This window comes from Bubalus kerabau, chromosome 5 (genome assembly GCF_029407905.1).
Source record: "Bubalus kerabau isolate K-KA32 ecotype Philippines breed swamp buffalo chromosome 5, PCC_UOA_SB_1v2, whole genome shotgun sequence".
Lineage (NCBI taxonomy): Eukaryota > Metazoa > Chordata > Mammalia > Artiodactyla > Bovidae > Bubalus > Bubalus kerabau.
In genome coordinates this window covers 23648767-23664871 of record NC_073628.1, presented here as the reverse complement: position 1 = coordinate 23664871, position 16105 = coordinate 23648767, and the positions used below count along the sequence as shown (strand labels likewise).

General features: G+C 55.2%; 2 protein-coding genes across 2 annotated transcripts; both read right to left on the bottom strand.

The window, feature by feature from the left end:
* Positions 1–110: 110 nt before the first annotated feature.
* Positions 111–6121, bottom strand: VSIG2 (V-set and immunoglobulin domain containing 2). The gene is made up of 7 exons (XM_055581275.1): positions 5540–6121; positions 5032–5195; positions 4036–4243; positions 3122–3280; positions 2067–2186; positions 1576–1720; positions 111–623 (listed from the first exon to the last, which is right to left on the bottom strand). Exons 1-7 carry the CDS (start codon positions 5601–5603, stop codon positions 494–496), a joined length of 990 nt encoding a protein of 329 aa, XP_055437250.1. The 5' UTR covers positions 5604–6121; the 3' UTR covers positions 111–493.
* A 66-nt stretch (positions 6122–6187) lies between these two features.
* On the bottom strand, positions 6188–15374 carry ESAM (endothelial cell adhesion molecule). The gene is made up of 7 exons (XM_055581272.1): positions 15152–15374; positions 11487–11683; positions 9989–10190; positions 9666–9821; positions 8144–8266; positions 7724–7850; positions 6188–7516 (listed from the first exon to the last, which is right to left on the bottom strand). Exons 1-7 carry the CDS (start codon positions 15219–15221, stop codon positions 7201–7203), a joined length of 1191 nt encoding a protein of 396 aa, XP_055437247.1. The 5' UTR covers positions 15222–15374; the 3' UTR covers positions 6188–7200.
* Between the last annotated feature and the right edge of the window lie 731 nt (positions 15375–16105).

The following is a 16105-nucleotide window of genomic DNA, read 5'->3' as shown; positions in this document are numbered from 1 at the left end:
AGCCACCTCTCCAGCTCTCCGCTTGTTTACGCGAACGCGGAGCGCAGGGGCGGCTCGGTAGGAGGAGTCTCCCGCGGCCCCGCCCCTGCTCCTTCTGGCCCCGCCCCCCACGGGCTCCTGGGGCTGTGGCCGGGAGGGTTTTTATCTCCGTGTGTGCATGTGACTGTGCTGGGTTGGAATGTGAACAATAAAGAGGAATGTCCAAGAGTTCAGAGGGTGCCAGAAGGGAGGGAGTTTGGGTACATGAGCACTGGAAACCTGAACAAGTCTCCTTTGGCCAAACCAAAAAGTGGAGGTGGAAGGGTGAAGGGAGGAGGGGAACCAAGATTAGAAGGTACCTTGGGAACCAAACTTCCCACCTACAGCATCCCTTCTGGGAATACTCTTTGGGCCGCCTAGAGGAATTTGCTAAACTGGCAGAACGAAGAGAGAGACAGTATGGTACCCAAAAACTTTAATTTCTGATATTCCCCCTCAGGGATCAAGAGAGAAATCAGACAACCATAGGGAGCTTTGACTTGGTCGTCACCGTGCTGGCAGAGGAGGGCCTCCCCAGGAGCCCATTGCTTGAATCTTCCCTTTCCAAAGGTTGCTCAGAAACCCCCGGTGCCATGGCGTCCTCCCTGATGGGATACAGGCAATTCTTAGTGAAAGCTGGGTGCATCCCTCAGAACACACCCGTCCTCTATCCCAGGGACTTCTTATTTTTACTGTGCATAGGAATCCTCGTGGAATTTTGGTTGAAATGACGATTCCAGGCCCCATCTCTCCCCCGAACACATACACACACACAGATTCTGCTTCAGGAGGAATAGGAAGTGGTTTGAATCTGAATGTTTAACAAGTCCTAGTTCAGGTAATCTGAGGACTGGGCTTCCCAGGTGGTGCTAGTGGTAAAAGAACCCACCTGCCAATGCAGGAGACATAAGAGACACAGGTTCCATTCCTGCGTTGGGAAGATCCCCTGGAGGAGGGCATGGCAACCCACTCCAGTGTTCTTGCCTGGAGAATCCCATGGACAGAGGAGGGATTGGAGAGGACAGACTGGCAGGCTACAGTCCATAGGGTCGCCAAGAGTTGGACAGGACTGAAGCAGCTTGGCACATAGGAACTCTCCCAGTGTGAGGACCATACTTGGAGAAGTGATGCCTGACTCTGGACCCCACAGCTGACAGTTGAAGTTGATGACAGGTGGCTTTTGCCTCTCCTTTCCTTACTACCTCTCTCTGCCCCACACAGAACTAGACTCGACTGAGAGTTCAGGACAAACAACTCCTAGCCTCCACAGCCTGTTAATCTACGTAAAATTCCTTAAGAGTGAAAAGCAAAACATTCTTCTAAGTGTTAGGAGGGAGAGGGTAGCTCATGAACCAAGCCCTCCACCCTGCACACTTCACTCACACGCTGGAATACACGAGCCGCACTGCACCCACAGCACAACCGAAGCCCAGGGCTGAGTCACGCCCCTCACCCTGAAACACCCCTGAGGGTGTCAGAGCTTGAGAGCTGCCATCACCAACTCTTAACCCAAGCCCTCTCCTCCCGCCCTGACCAGCCCTCAGCCCTCATGCTCACCGTAGGTCACTCCCCCCGAATGTCTCCTTGGGCCTCTTCCTCCTTTCTTTCTGGAACCTTATCAGGCAGAACACAGCCACGGACAGGAACAGCAGGCCCAGCAGCACCCCAATCACAGTCCCAGCCACTCGGCCTTTGGAAGGGTCTAAGGAGACACGTAAGGAGATAAATGCCTGGTGGCTCAGATGGTAAAGAATCTGCCTGCAGTGCAGGAAACCTGGGTTCAATCCCTGGGTCGGGAAGACCACCCCCTGGAGGAGAGCTTGGCAATCCACTCCAGTATTCTTGCCTGGAGAATCCCATGGACAGAAGAGCCTGGGGGGCTACAGTCCATAGGGTCGCAAAGAGTCGGACATGACTGAAGCGACTTAGCACCCATACAAGGAGACACATGATCGTCAGAGCAACAGACCTTCCTTGATGCCCCAGATGGCTTCACACTGACCCCCTACCCAGGCAGACCAACCCAGCCTTTACCCAGCATCCCCTACCAGTCACAGAGAGGGTCAGCTCACAGGACGCACTGCCCATCTGGTTGGTGGCCACACAGCGGTAGGTGCCCGAGGAAACCAGGGAGAGATTGGTGAGAATGAGCTGGCCAGACACCTCATCTAGAGAATAAGGAAGAAGTGTCCATCACTCATTCGACTCACAGTGAGCTACACCATGACAAAACTGTATCTCACTTCATCCTTACCACAATCCCATCAGGAAGGAACTAACCTCGTTTTATAAGTGGGCAAACTGGCAGAGAAGGAAAGTAATTGTCCAAGGTGACCCAGAGATGAAGTGTCAAAACCACTGCAACTTCTGTACTCTTTCCACCCTACACAGCTGCCTTTTCAGGGAAGGGAAATGGCACACATGAAGGGTTCAGACACCGCAGTGAAACTGGGGTGGGCTGGCTACTGGCTGATGTCAGGTTCTTGGTTGGTGGAAAGGGTTTGATTGCTAGAAATTCTGTTCTCTGGAGTGGGCTCTAAGCTGACCCAAATGTTCTTCTAAGCTGCTTACCTTCCCTTTACAAGGAAAAGTACACATCGGGAGGTGACCTGGGGGCTTTCTGCATTGGTAAAGGGGTTTGCTGGGCTTGGGAGGGTAGCCAGGGCACTGGAGCCAGCATGAGGAGGCTGAGAAGCCAAGGCTCTTAGCCAGCTATGTGATCCCCTGAAGGAGATTCAAGCCAGTCCTTGCTACTCTGCCTCGGCTTCCTCTCTAGGAAGTTTGGAAATGATTCATGACCATTAAAATATCTACAAGGAACCCCAAGCCCCAAAATAGGCAAGTGGGAGTCACAGAATACCCCACTGTCTTCCAGGATATCAGAAATATGTTTAGCTTGATAAATGCTCCCAGGACCACACAGCTGCAGATGGTACAGGATGACAGGAGGGAACAGTAAAGGCAGTCAAGGAAGAAGTAGGGGAGATACAGCCATGTATCTCATACCTCCAGACATGGAACTTCTACTGTGGCTGTGTGGAGTTTAGAGGCCAGATCTGCCCAGGCTCTGAGTCCCGTCTTCCTTGGTGGCCTGGACCCTTACCTTGCACCATGCTGCCAGGAGAAGGTGTAGGAGAAGCTCCAAGGCGGATCCAGTTGTACACAGGCTTGGGGGCTCCCATAGAAGAGCTGCATCTGAGCGCAGCAGAGCCCCCCACGGAGGTCTGACCACTCTGACTGCATGAGGGTCTACTGGGGGGCACTGCAAAAGTCATAAGAAGTACCTTAGTTTTCTTCTGGCTCCACCTCCATGAAGTGCTAAGTTTCCTGCCTTAATACTCCTACCACCTAGCGGTCCACTTCTGTTCACACACCACCTCATCTCCAGGAAGTAATTTCCACTATTGGAAATTCTGATTGTTAGAAAATTCTTCCTAATGTCAAGCCAAATCTGTGTTAATATGATATCCTCCCATTGGTCCCATTTCCTGCCCTCTGGGCCCACAAAGAAAAAAGAAGAAAAATCTCTCCTCCATGAGACAGTTCTTCAGATATTTGATTGCAGCTGTTACACACCACCACCTAAGTCTTCTCTTTTCCATCTCAACATCCCCGGCCCCTTTAATAGTTTCTTCTGTTTGCTCCTCTCCAATCAGGCTCTAGTTTGAGGTGAGATGGATGCTCTGAACAGGAGTGCCTTCTTCCTTTAATTGGCCATAACTTTTCTCTGCTGCTAACCTAGAGAGAAACAGAATCTATCTGCAAATGGGAGGTTCCCCTAAAGATGGAGCTGTTGGGGGATGACTCAGATCCCTATCTGTGGGAGAGATTTACTAGGGACTGAGGGAGGACGGTGGAGCAGGGGTAAGATTAGACAACTTTCGGAAGGGGTATTTTCCTTCAAGGTCTCTAGTGCAGTTAGGTGCTTGGGCTAGAAAGCAGGATAGGGGAGATTTAGCAGGCCAGTGCAATCTTTCAGGTAATGTGGGTGGCTGGAGGGTCCCTAGCCTGCCTTACCCAGCACAGTAAGGTTGATTAGCCCCAACCCATTGGTGTAGAAATCTGGTGGGTTGTTAACATGGCAGAGGTAGGTTCCAGTGTCTGAGGGGCGGACATCGGTCAGTTTCAGGGTGGCCACTCCTCCTGTGGGGGGGTTCTGAAGCAGGCTGGCCCTCTCTGCCTTAGAACCAGTTGGATACAGCTGGCCATTGGTGAAGTACAGGATCTGGGGAGAAGCAGAAGACATGCGGATGTGCCTTTTGCCACCTGGTGTCAACTCTACAGTCCTTCAAAGCAGGCATAAGAGACCCTCCCTTAAAGCAGCCAGGGAAGCTGATACTCTGTAGCCAGAACCGTGAAGGTCTATCTGTCCCCAAATATCATCCCTTCCCAGGTGCTGAATGAACTGGATTCATTGCTTTCAGCTACGCAAGCTCTCAATCCAGGGGTGGGGGCGGGGAGGGAGAGCAAATATTCCTGGAAGGGGCAGCATTTTATCCTGCTTTTAATCACAACAGCTTAGCCTCTGTGAGTTTAGGAACTGACACTGGAGCTGCACTCACATAGGGAAGTGGCTAAGTCCCGTCTGACTCTTTATGATCCCATGAATTGTAGCCCGCCAGGCTCCTCTGTCCATGGGATTTCCCAGGCAAGAATACTGGAGTGGGCACCATTTCCTCCTACAGGGGATCTTCCCAGCCCAGGGATCAAACCCCAGTCTCCTGCCTTAGTGGGGCAGATTCTTTACCACTGAGCCACCAGGGAAGTCCAACTATGGGGGAGGAAGTTACAAACTGCAGGACTGTGTATGTGATACAGGATCATGCAGACTGTGTTCCTAAGAAGATCTAGAAAGAGTCCACTGATTTTTTTTCATCCAAGTATTTTCATCCCCAAATGCACTCTCTCTGACACCCTGCCCTCATCCTAGGTGGGTCCCCTGGTCCTACCTCTCCTTGTCAAGTCCACCAAAGGCAGAAAGGCCCCCTACTCGCGCAGGTGCCCCCAGCTCACCGGTTGGGACGTGGAGACGGGCTTCCCAGGCTGCACGAAGCTCCACTCCAGGGCAAAGTTGTCTCCCACCGAGGTGCTGTAGCTGCAGGTTAGCTCCGCAGTCTTGCCCACCGGTGTGCTCAGGGGCTCGGAGGGCACCTTCACCTCCACAGCCAACCCGGGGGCTGGGGGTGCCAGAGGCCAGCAGGGGGAGGGCTCAGATGACTCTGAGTGTCCTCCCTCTGCCAGGGCTCAGCTCCCTCCTCTTCATATCTCCCTTTCCGAAACCTGAGGTTTCCGGGAGGGAGGAGCCCAGACCCGCCAGGTTGGTGGGTGAAAGGACCAAAACTGGGCCAGGTCCCGGGGTGTGTTTGTCAGGAAAAGAAAAACAGAAGTTGGGTGGTAGTTAAACCCTCCCGAGAGAGGCCCAACTTGTCCTCCAGCCTCTGTCCTCGACCCTCCCAGCAGCCTTCCATGTCCCCTCCCTGGTCCAGTTGCTCTCATCCCCATCCGCCAGCCCCCTCCTCACCACTCAAGCCGACCCAGCCCAGCAGGAACCTGCAGAGGAAGCACCGCGGGAACCAGGCCATCATCCCGCCAACTCTTGGTCCGTCTGAGTGTCTGGGTCTGGGAGAAGGAAGGGAGTGCCCACCGAGCAGCCTGCTGGTGCTGGGCCGAGCGAGACTGGCTATCTCAGAGCAAACAAGGGGAGAGGCCGGGCCCTGAGGTAAGGAAGGGCTCCTCCCTCCTCCAGGCCCAATACAGGACTCATTCTCACCCTACCCCCTTCTGTTGTCCCCTTTCCCCTAATTTCTGAAGCTGTCAGGCGTGGGGGATGGGGAGGGCTGGGTTTGGGGTGGGGTGGGCACTCCAGGAAAGGGGAGGGATCAGAATGGGAGCTCTGCAGGGAAAGAGCGACCCTGGAGGAAAAGAGATGCATCCTGATAACCTGAGATGATGTCACCACTGTGAGCCTGAACCCCAGGCTAAGACCCCATCACCCCCTTCCACTCCCTTCACAGAGTCTTGTTCCTTCTGAGGCCCTCGGAGGTCTGTTTCTCCCCTGAGACCCCTTCTTTGGCCCTTTTGGCGTCCCTTGTTGAGACAGGCGTCTCCATGGAAACTACAACCCTCCCCCCACCCCCACCCTGCCTCCCAGAGCCACCCCATTACATGGGCAGAGAAACTGAGGTCTAGAGAAGCGCCCGCCCTGGGTAGGAAAGGGTGTGGCAGGATTGGTATGGACACAGCAGCCCCACATCCTGTGCCTGGCTCTGCCTCAGTACCGGGGGTCACTGCTGGATGGACAGGAAGGATTCAGTGGTCTGGGAGAGGGCAGGAGGGGTCAGGTTCTTCAGGCCCTGCCCTTGAAGAGGAAGCAGAAGATTAAGTGCACAGGCACCCAAGCTGTGAGCTCCAGCAGAAAGTCACCAATTTCATCCCCTTGCTGCTCAAAGTGAGTTAGGACCTCCCCCCGCCTCTCCAGCACCACCTGAGAGCACATGACCCTTGTAAAGACTCTAAAAGAGCTATCCTGAGCCAGTAAGCCAAGTCGGAGACTGTGTGGAGAAGCCCCGCTGGGTCCACAGTCTGGGTACCATCCTCTTTGCATCATCCCTAGAGTCAGCTTCTCCCTGGGAGTTCCAAGTTTGAAAAGGTGACTGGACTCTCACTTTCCATACAAACACAATATATCTTTATTGAAGTTGGCGAAATAAAAACAAAATCATGCATTTCAAGTTAGTGGAAAAAAATATCTTCCTTATCCCCTGCCCCAACAAAACCCAACCAAGCCAGCAGGGTAGGTTATATTAATGCAAGGAGCTGGAGTGGGGAGTGAAGGATGAGGTTAGGTGGGGTGGGGTACCAAAGGGGCCTGGAGGATTGGTTGACTGGCGATCCCCACCAGGCCTGGGGGTTGGGGGGGAGGCAGTGGTAGCAATTTCAGCAGCATCCCACTGCAGACTTAGAGACAGCCAGGAGTGGGAGTGCTTCTTAATCCCAGGTCCACTTCCTCTTCTCCTACTTCCTGGAAACTTGGGTTTCAACTGAGCCTCAGAAAGGTGAGGGCGGAGGACCAGAGGTCTGGAAGGCGGCCACCCTCCCAATCTCAGGCCTCTGTGCCAGGGGTGACCAAACCTTGCAGAAAGGAGAGAAACCAAATGGCTAAGCCACCGAGTGGCTGGGCCATCACACCAGAGACCCAGCCTGACTCTGGGCAGGAACCATCACAGGGACAGCACCCATTCGGTTCAGAGCAGAGGAAGAGACCCCACCAGGGCCGGGAGATATTGGCTGAGGGTGGGCCCCATCTGTCCTGGGCAGCCTTGGCGAGGGCAGGACTTGACTGGAGAGGCTGGGTGTGGGGGTCAATGCACCAAGCCTGGAAGGGCCCTGGGGTGGCCGGAGGGCTCGTGCTGAGGTAACAGAGGAAAGGGTCCCATTCTTGGAAATTGTGTCTGAGCTCTTGGGCCAAGGCAGCGTCCGGGGAGCGATGGCGTCCTCCCTAGTCATCAAAGAAGTGATAAGAGGTCAGAAAGCGGAAGGAGGAGGAGAGGAGAGTTTCCATATGCTTTGTCTTATTCTCACCTCTCCTCCCTTAAAATCTGCCCATAGAAGTGATGTCTCAGCCACTGCCCATCCCTACCTTAGATGGAAGCTCCTTGAATCCCCAAGGAGAGCCCTCATCTTGGCAGAGACCAGGGACACTTACTTGATATCATTGGCCGGCTCCTCTAGGGCCTTGCCTCGGCGTTGGTACAAGAGCACCAGTACGGCCAGCAGCCCCAGTCCGACCATGGTGCCCACGACAGCTCCAGCAACCACCGTAGCCCTGGGCCCTGGAAAAACCTTACTGTCAGAGGCGGACTCTCAGCCATTCCCTGGCCCTTTCCAATCCCACTGCCCGTCTGCCCCACCACCACCGTACCCAGTTTCTCTCTTTGTTAAGGGGAAGGTGACTGTCGAGCAGGAAGTAGTCACTGACCAAACACCTGCACAGACACGTAACCAGGACAAGCACCTTGTCCTGTTCTAACGAGAGGCCTCCGCAGACAGCCCTCCTCCCCTCTCTTGCTGACCCACCCCCACCACTGATCAATCTTCTCCTTAACCACACTTACCCCTCACTGACCTGTGCTCACAGTCAGGGTCACATTGCACTGGGCACTGCCCACCTCATTGTGGGCCTTGCAGATATACACTCCAGACATGGAAGTGGACAGGTTTTTGAGGCTTAAAGACCCATGGATGGCATCTGTGGACACAATTTGGCCATCAGTCCAAGGATCGGTCCCCTTTCCCATAAAAAATCACCCTGCCCTTCCTCTGGAATATCTATTTTGACTCTCTGAGAGCCTTAGCTATCTGAATCCCTGATGAAAGGTAAAGGTGAGACAGTCAGTTGCCAAACTGCCAGCTCACTACCCTTTTCCATTTCCACTGCTCAGTGTTCCCAAGTGATATCTGAAAGAAGGCTAAAGAGGAAGTGATGCCCAGAAAAACCAAAACCTGATTTTTACTTTTATTTCTGAGTAGTGAGAGAGAAAAAACACTGAACAAGGAATTAGAAAATGTGGCATCCAGAACAGGCCATGGGACTTTAAGAAAGTTATTTGCTATCTCTGGGTCCCAATTTATTCATCTATAAAATGGGGTGATATGACCTAATTGATGGTGTTGAAAGGAATGTATGAAATAATCTAATGATTTTAACAGTTAAAGTTTATTGGCTGCTTACTCTTCACCAAAGACTAAGTTCTTTACATGTACTAATTTATATAAAAGTCTCACAGCAAACCTATTATGTAAGCTCTATGTTAAAAAAAAATTAAAAAGTTTTATTATAAAAATGGTCAAATAAAAAGTAGAAGGAGAAACAAAATGAAAACCCATATATCCACACTTGCTAACATTTTACTACACTTATTTCATTTCTTTCTCTTTTTCTCAAGATATTTTAAAATAAACATTTCAGCATGAAACTCCAAAACATAAGGATACTGTCCCACATTACGGCAATACCTTTACCACAGATGATAAATTAAGAATAATTCTTCCAAAGCATCTGGTTAAAATTGTTCCATCATTAATCTTAATAAAATTGAAAAAAAAAGTTCCAGCTGCCTCCAAGTGTTTTTTATAGTGGTATTCATACATGCATGCTCAGTCGTGTACGACTCTTTGCAACCCCATGGACTGTAGCCCACCAGGCTCCTCTGTCCATGGGATTCTCCAGGCAAGAATACTGGAGTGGGTTGCCATATCCTCCTCCAGAGGATCTTCCAGACCTAGGGATCAAACTCCCATTCTCCTGTGTCTCCTGCATTGGCCAGCAGATTCTTTACCACTGAGCCAGCTGGTGTGCTCAAGTTAGGGCTATTGATACTCCCATTTTACAGACGAGGAAACAGTCACAAAGTCACACATGTAGTGAATGGCAGATCCTCCAGCCCCAGCGTCTCTTGTGTGGCATGGTCTTCAGCACCTGTCTGCGCCTGGCAGGCCTCTTTCTTCGGCCCCCTCCCCACATCCTCCTTCCCCCGCCCCCAACACAGTGCTTTTCAGCATTGCTGCCCCTTGCCCCCCAGTCCCTCTGGCCCTCATCTTTCCTCTACCCCAGCCACACTCTCAGTTGTCTCTGGAAGTTCCCTCACCTAAAACAGGTGCAAAGAAAACCTGGGAGGATGGGGGTGACCGCACCCACTGGTACTGGGCAGTGGGCTTACTCCTTGGGGACTGGCAGCTCAGGGTCACGTTGGCCCCCACGTGGGCCACACCGCGGAGATGGCAGGATGGCGGAGCTGGAGGGACTGGGGGAGGGAAGACAGGTTAAAAACTCATATATGGGGACAAGGAGCTCCCCCTCCCCCTCCCACACATGGACCCTCTGTCACCCTGTTTGCCCCTCCCCCAACCTTCCCCCTCAGTCATTTGGGGGAGAGGCCTGAATGACCTCCCACGGGTGCCTCTCGCTCACCCAGCACATCGAGCTCTAAATGTTTGCTGCTTTGACCTTTAACAGTGCCTTGATTGTCTTGCAAGTTCACAAAACAGAAGTAGGACCCGGAGTCTTTCTCCTGCAGGTCCCGCAGCCGCAGTGACACGTTCCGGGAGGGCATGGGGTGGACCAGGGATGCTCGAGGCGTGTGCGTTGTGACCTGACCGATGTATGTCAACACCTGGTGGGGGCAGCAACACCTCCCCATCACCACATGCCTGCTCTGTGCCCAGGGCTCAGCTCCTCCCCCTCCCCCAAACTGGGGGTCCTCAAATACCCCTTATCTGCACTGTCCCCTCTAACCTGTAGCAGCTCTCCATCCACCTCTGTCTCCCTAGCCACCCTCTCACCGCCCCAGATCCTCTGCATCAGAACAGGTCCTCTTTCCCTGGATGCTGTTTCTCCATCTCCCACTTGGGTGTTTAGAAAGTGGTAAAAATGGACGTGTGTTAGCTGTTCAGTCATGTCTGACTCTTTGAGACCCCCTGAACTGTAGCCCGTCAGGCTCCTCTGTCCATGGACTGCTCCAGACAAGAATCCTGGAGTGGGTAGACATTCCCCTCTCCAAGGGATCTTCTCGACCCAGGGATTGAACCTGGGTCTCCTGCATCGCATGCAGGTTCTTTACCATCTGAGCCACCAGGAGGGGACCATATAAACAAGGGGAGAGCGTATGAAAGAAACAGGCTGCAGGGGCAGAGCCAAAAAGAAAAAATATCTTATAAAATTTTCTTTTTCTTGAAGACCCTCCCCTCCAGTGTATAAATCCCAGCCCCACTCCGGCAATCTAAGTTGCTTTCATATTTCATATGCTTTCATCCCCTATTTACCAAATGACTCCCCCCTCAACACTCTTCCTAGGACCTTGCAGGGAGCCCATGTAAAGAAGGTGCTCTGAAAATGACATTTCCCTGGCTTCGGGGTAAATCTGCCTCTGATGTCAGGAAAGGAGGACAGGTAAGAGACTGTAGAAAGAGACCCACCCTTGCCTCTCAAGGAGTTTATAAAGGAGTTGGGTGGGGGGGCAGATAATCATCTGGGGAGTGGGCTTACTGTGACCTGTGGCCTGTGACCACATCCAAAGGACAGATAATGTGAAAACAGAAAGATGCTCAACTTTTAAAAGCTGTGTGACACCTGTCCTAAACTTCCTGTTTCCTGTATCCTCAGTCCCCACTTTCCCCCTCACCCAGCAAAGTAAAACGTTGGCAGTGTTTGGTGTGCTGGGTTTCTAGGGAACCCTAGGAAAAGGAGAAATGGCTGGGTGAAGGGAAGACTCCAAGATCAAAACAAAACTTGAACTGGTGACACGGACCTTGCATTTCCCTGACATCCCTGGCGACCCCTCCCACCGTCGCCAGCTCTTCCCAATGCACTCCCCACTCCTCTCCCCTCCCTCCCCTAACCCCCTCCCACTCGGAACCCCCCAGCCCCGCCTCTAGTAGGTAGCTAGCCTCCTGCCCAGAAGTTCCCTCACCTGGCTCATATTCTTATCCTTCCCTTCTAGGAAGAACCACATCACGGTGGGCACCTCCCAAGGCTCGGGCTTGGTCGGAGACAGCTCCCCTTGCAGGCTGTACCACGCTGGGAGCACCACTTCTGCTCCCTCCACCGCCCGCAGCTTCGTGAGGCTGGCGGACACGTGCACCTCCATCTGGGCCCGCGAGGGGGACGCTGGGGAGGAGAGAAGGAGGGTGAGCTCGGAGCCCGGGGACCCTGCCCAGCGTGGTGGCAGCAGAGGACGAAACTCTATGGGGTCTCTCCCAAGACTGCCCAGGGCCCGCTGGCCTGTGATCCCGTGATGGTCGAGTCCATCACCGTGTCTTCTCCCCAGCCTCAGCCCCACTGGCTTGTAGCAAGGATAGGACCCATGTCTGTATATTCATTTGTATTCAGAGGCACAGATTTCAGAGCACCAAGTGGAGGGGGCAGATTTCCAGCGAGAAGGGGAAGACACCCAAGAGGAAGGGCGGATTTAATACCTTTAATCTACACTCTACTTAAGCCACTTGCTCCCGCAATTTCCCCGGGGCATGAGCCAAGAAGGAAAGACGAGGGTCAGGATCAACAGCGTTCCCGTCTCCTGCAGTCCTCCACCAGATGGGCCGAGGGGAGCGGGAAGGTTAATCGTTTACCGATTAACCCCGCGGCTCCTTCAGAACTACTCCGAACCAGAGAGACTGGAGCGGCCAGTGCCCAGTGCGGCCCAGTGACTGCTGGGCTCCACGACTTCCTGCTGGGTCCCCACACGTGGGCTCCCCCCAGGAAACCTCTCAAAGGCCCTTTGGGGGCCCACGGGAGATGGGGGGGGGTACTCTGAGGTCACTGGGAACCTCGGCAGAGCTAGGAGGAGAAGCAAAGTCCCTTGACCATCAGGTACAACCGATCAAGCACAGAGCTTCCATCTGCCTGTGGCTGTCCTTCTGGAGGTGGCCAGAGGTATGGGTCTCAGGGAGGGGACTGTTGAATCGTAGCTTGCCTCATGGCGTCCAGAGGCACTCCCTTACTGCCCTTTGGAGAGGCAGAGGAGAGGCCCAAACAAAAGTCTTTTGGGGGTCAGAAACTTGGGCTTGTCGGAAGCCAGGCCTGAGGATGCTGGCGGCTCTGGACCTTCACCCAGCTCTTGCTGAGGCTCTTGAGTCCTCGGCCTCAACGGTCTGCACTGGAGTCTGAGATGCCATCTCTGCGTGGTGGTTAGGGGGCCGCCCAGCGGACAGAGGCCGCGCACAGGCCGGGCTGTCCACCCTCCTAGAGGACGGCTGAAGGCCTCTGAGGGCCCAGGAGCGGATCCGGCCAGGATGCGCGCCACCCCCTCCGCTTCCTGGTTGTGCGTCTTTACAGAACCCTCACCCCAATTCCTTGGCCTTCTTAGCACCCCCCTCCCCATTTCCTGGCGGGGTCCCTGAGGGCTGAGCAGGAAACTTGTGCCCGGTGATAAGCCAGGAGACAATGCGGAGGGCGCCGCTGGACCGGAGGCTCTGCAGGCGAAAACAACCTCCGCTTCAAGGAGCCCGCCGCCCGTTGAGGACTGACCGGCTGGCCGGGACACGAGAGAGGCCTGCTGGGGGCGCAGGCCCTAGCCGGGCCTTCCTGCAGCTCACTCCCAGCGGCCAGACACAGTTCCCGCGGGAAACCTGCCGGAGTCCCAGGAGAAGAGTGAGCCGCCTCAGCCCTAGGCGCCCCTCGCTCAGGTCCTGCATTTATAATGTCACTTTACAAAGAGGGGGCGGGCAGGGTAAGTCAGTAAGCAGTAAGCTGGACACACTGGGGCCTGGACACAGGTCAGCTAGGAGCTGGAGAAGGTCCCAGGCTTCACTGCTCTGATCCTGGGTGTCTCCCGGACCACAGACCCCTCAATTCTTCAGGCCTTTTTGCTCCCAGGTGCCACAGGGAGAGGAAAGGGGGGCGGGCGGATCTGAGTGAAGGAACCCAGGGGAGGGAAGGGACCCTACTGGGCCTCTCCAGACCAACTTGTGGAGCAGGCAAGAGCGAAGGAGAGCGAAAATGGGCTCTGGGCTGGCTCCCCAGGGCTACTATTTTTAGTCTCCCTTTCTCTGAGAAACTCCCCCCGCGGGCTTCTCACGCCCCAGGGGCAGCATCGCTGAGCCGCGAGGGAGCATAAGGGCCTCCGGGTAGAACCCGGTCGGGCAGAGTCCAGTGGAGCCGGTATCTCCCAAAATGCTGACCATCCAGAGGACCATTTAACCCTCAAGTGGCCAGCGAGAGTTCAGCAATCCCCAGCGGGGGTGGGGTGGGGGGTGGGGGTGGGGAGAGGTAGGGATGCTGAAGCCTGGACCTTCAGTGTGAAAACAGGCTCAGAGATATCAGAGCTCGGATAGAAAGAGGATGGGTTGCAGGAGAGACACAGATGATCGGGTGACGCCCTGGACACTGACTTGAATTTTTCTGCCTTGCTTCAGAGATCCCCAGCAGGAAGGGGGATGGGGAAATTGAGGATAGAATGCAGGAAAAGATACAGTTGAAGTTGGGAGAGGGGGACCTGAGAAGTGGAGAGATCCTACAGCAGGCCACCAAGCCTAGAGGGGCTGGCAGTCTGGTCTTGAGCCCCACTTTGTCTGGGGACCCTAATACTTTCTGCCCTGACACCCTTGCAGCACAGATTGGGCTAAAGAGCACCCAGGTGAGATTTAGATGGTCCCCATCTCAGTCTCAATCACTATGGTTCTTTCCAAGCCCTGGAGACTTCCAGCCTGAGAGAAATGAGGAGTTAAAGCTGAGCCGGACAAACCCACCCTTCACCCTCATTTGGGATCCTTGAAGGATGGCAAGAAAGCCTGGGAGGCAGCATGTGAAATGGTGTATAATAAGCTTTGTTCCTGTGGGTCCTTTTCTCCCAGATGTTGGACCGGGCCACTCCAGCTTCTGGGTGCTCCTGGAGGCCTTCACACAGGCCTCAAGCACTTGCCCCAAGGAGGTGGCTTTCCTCTCTGACTCTCTGAGGCCCTCCTCTCTATTTCCTTTGTCCCTTTGGCTCAGGGAACCAACAGGGGGTGATGGACCTCTTGGGGGGGGGTCACAATTCTGCTCCTCTAGGCATTCGAACCCCTCCTCCATTTCCTGTGTCCTACATGACCTCACGGTCAAGCTTTAGGGGCACCTCCCTTGATTCCCAGGGCAGGAAGCAGAAGGAGGGGGCCAGAGGAAGGATCCAGGCTTGTGAATTGAGGTGAAGTCCCTGCGTGAGTCAAGCCGGGGTACCAGGGAATTCCCCAGGGGCTCTTGCACATCAGCCTGTGTGTGGGGTGGGGGGCTGGGAGGGGGGCTAGAGTTAAGTCCTTAAGCTCTTTAGCCAGTGTCTCCTCTAGCAGCTCAGCTCATCTGGCTCTGCCGGGTGGAGGTGGGGAGTGAGGGTGAGGAATGGTTCCAACAAACGTTCTCCCCTGCCACAAACATACTGCACCCAAAGTGGTGGCTGTTCCCCAACACAGGCGACAGAAATCAGCACCAACCAGTGACACCCAACCTAGGGGAAAGTATAAGTGCTGGGAGGGAAAGAGCCGGAGGAGGCAGGATCCTGTCCCACCCAGCTCCTCATCAGCTCCCCAAACCAGCCTCTCAGGATGGGGTTCATCCCATCTCCCATCTCATGTCCCCTCCAGGTCCATCCAGGCTTTCACTCACCGAGAGTAGTCAGCCCCAGGAACAAAACCCGCAGCAAGCTGGTCTCAGGAGACACGGGCAAGGAAATCATGGCCTTCCCTGGTCCCGACGCAGTCAGGGGCTCCGGTTCGGGGACGCACCGACCGACAGGTGTTCAGGCTGCCCGGCAGCTGGAGCGGACGCGGGAACCGGGCCACTGATACCAAGGACGGCTCTGGCCAGAGTCTGCGTGTGTGTGCCGGTGGCGGGGTGGGGACCGCCGGGGGACTGCGGGGCGGGGCACTCGAGGGGGCGGAGAGGTCGCCGTCCTCCCGGGCGTGGCTCCAGGGTTACCCGCCGCAGGGGGGCGATCCTCGCGCTCCGACGGCCGGATCCCGCGGCCTCCACCCGGTCAGGACGCAGGGTGGGGTCGGGTGAGTCGTGGGGCCCTCGCAGCCAGCGAAGGTCCAGGGCAGAAGAGAGGGTCCTGACCTCTCAGAGCATGCCATACCCTTCCCCGTCCGCTACGTGGGCTAGGAAGGAGGGCCAGGAAGGTGCTTAGGCTTGGGGATTGTCCGATGTCCAGGGGTCACCCTAAGCGGTCGGGGGTCCCGCCCCGTTAACCGACTGGGGGAGCTTGCGAGTACAGCGTCCTCAGGCGCGTGTCCCCGGGGCCACTGGGGCTCACAGTGTGGGGGTCGGGGCGGCAGGAAGGGGCCAGAGTGCCGGCCACGCGGGCCCGGTTCTGCTGCCCGAAACGACCAGTTTTCCAAGGCCAGCGGCGGGCTGGCCGCGGGAGCCGGCCGGGAGAGCGGCGAAGGGATGCGGCCGCGGCCGCCCCTGCCCATCCCTGCAGGTGCCGCGGGATCCCTAGGCTGCGGGGCAGGATGCGAGGACCTGCGGGCGGAGATCGGACCTCTCCGCAGGTTCCCCGAGGCTCCCTAAAAGGCAGACCCGAGGGTCACTCGGAGCTTGTGCCGGAAACCCAAGGAGGGA

Bases quoted from the DNA above. Each gene is read 5' to 3' on its own strand.
- VSIG2 (XM_055581275.1), bottom strand. From the start codon at position 5,603: ATGATGGCCTGGTTCCCGCGGTGCTTCCTCTGCAGGTTCCTGCTGGGC. The intron at 4,244-5,031 runs GTGAGCTGGGGG...GCTTCTCCCCAG, and splicing joins CCGTCTCCACGTCCCAACCG to ATCCTGTACTTCACCAATGG. The intron at 2,187-3,121 runs GTAAGGGTCCAG...CTTATTCTCTAG, and splicing joins TCCTGGCAGCATGGTGCAAG to ATGAGGTGTCTGGCCAGCTC.
- ESAM (XM_055581272.1), bottom strand. From the start codon at position 15,221: ATGATTTCCTTGCCCGTGTCTCCTGAGACCAGCTTGCTGCGGGTTTTG. The intron at 9,822-9,988 runs GTGAGCGAGAGG...TCCCTCCCCCAG, and splicing joins TTTAGAGCTCGATGTGCTGG to TCCCTCCAGCTCCGCCATCC. The intron at 7,517-7,723 runs GTAAGTGTCCCT...TTTGATGACTAG, and splicing joins GAGCCGGCCAATGATATCAA to GGAGGACGCCATCGCTCCCC.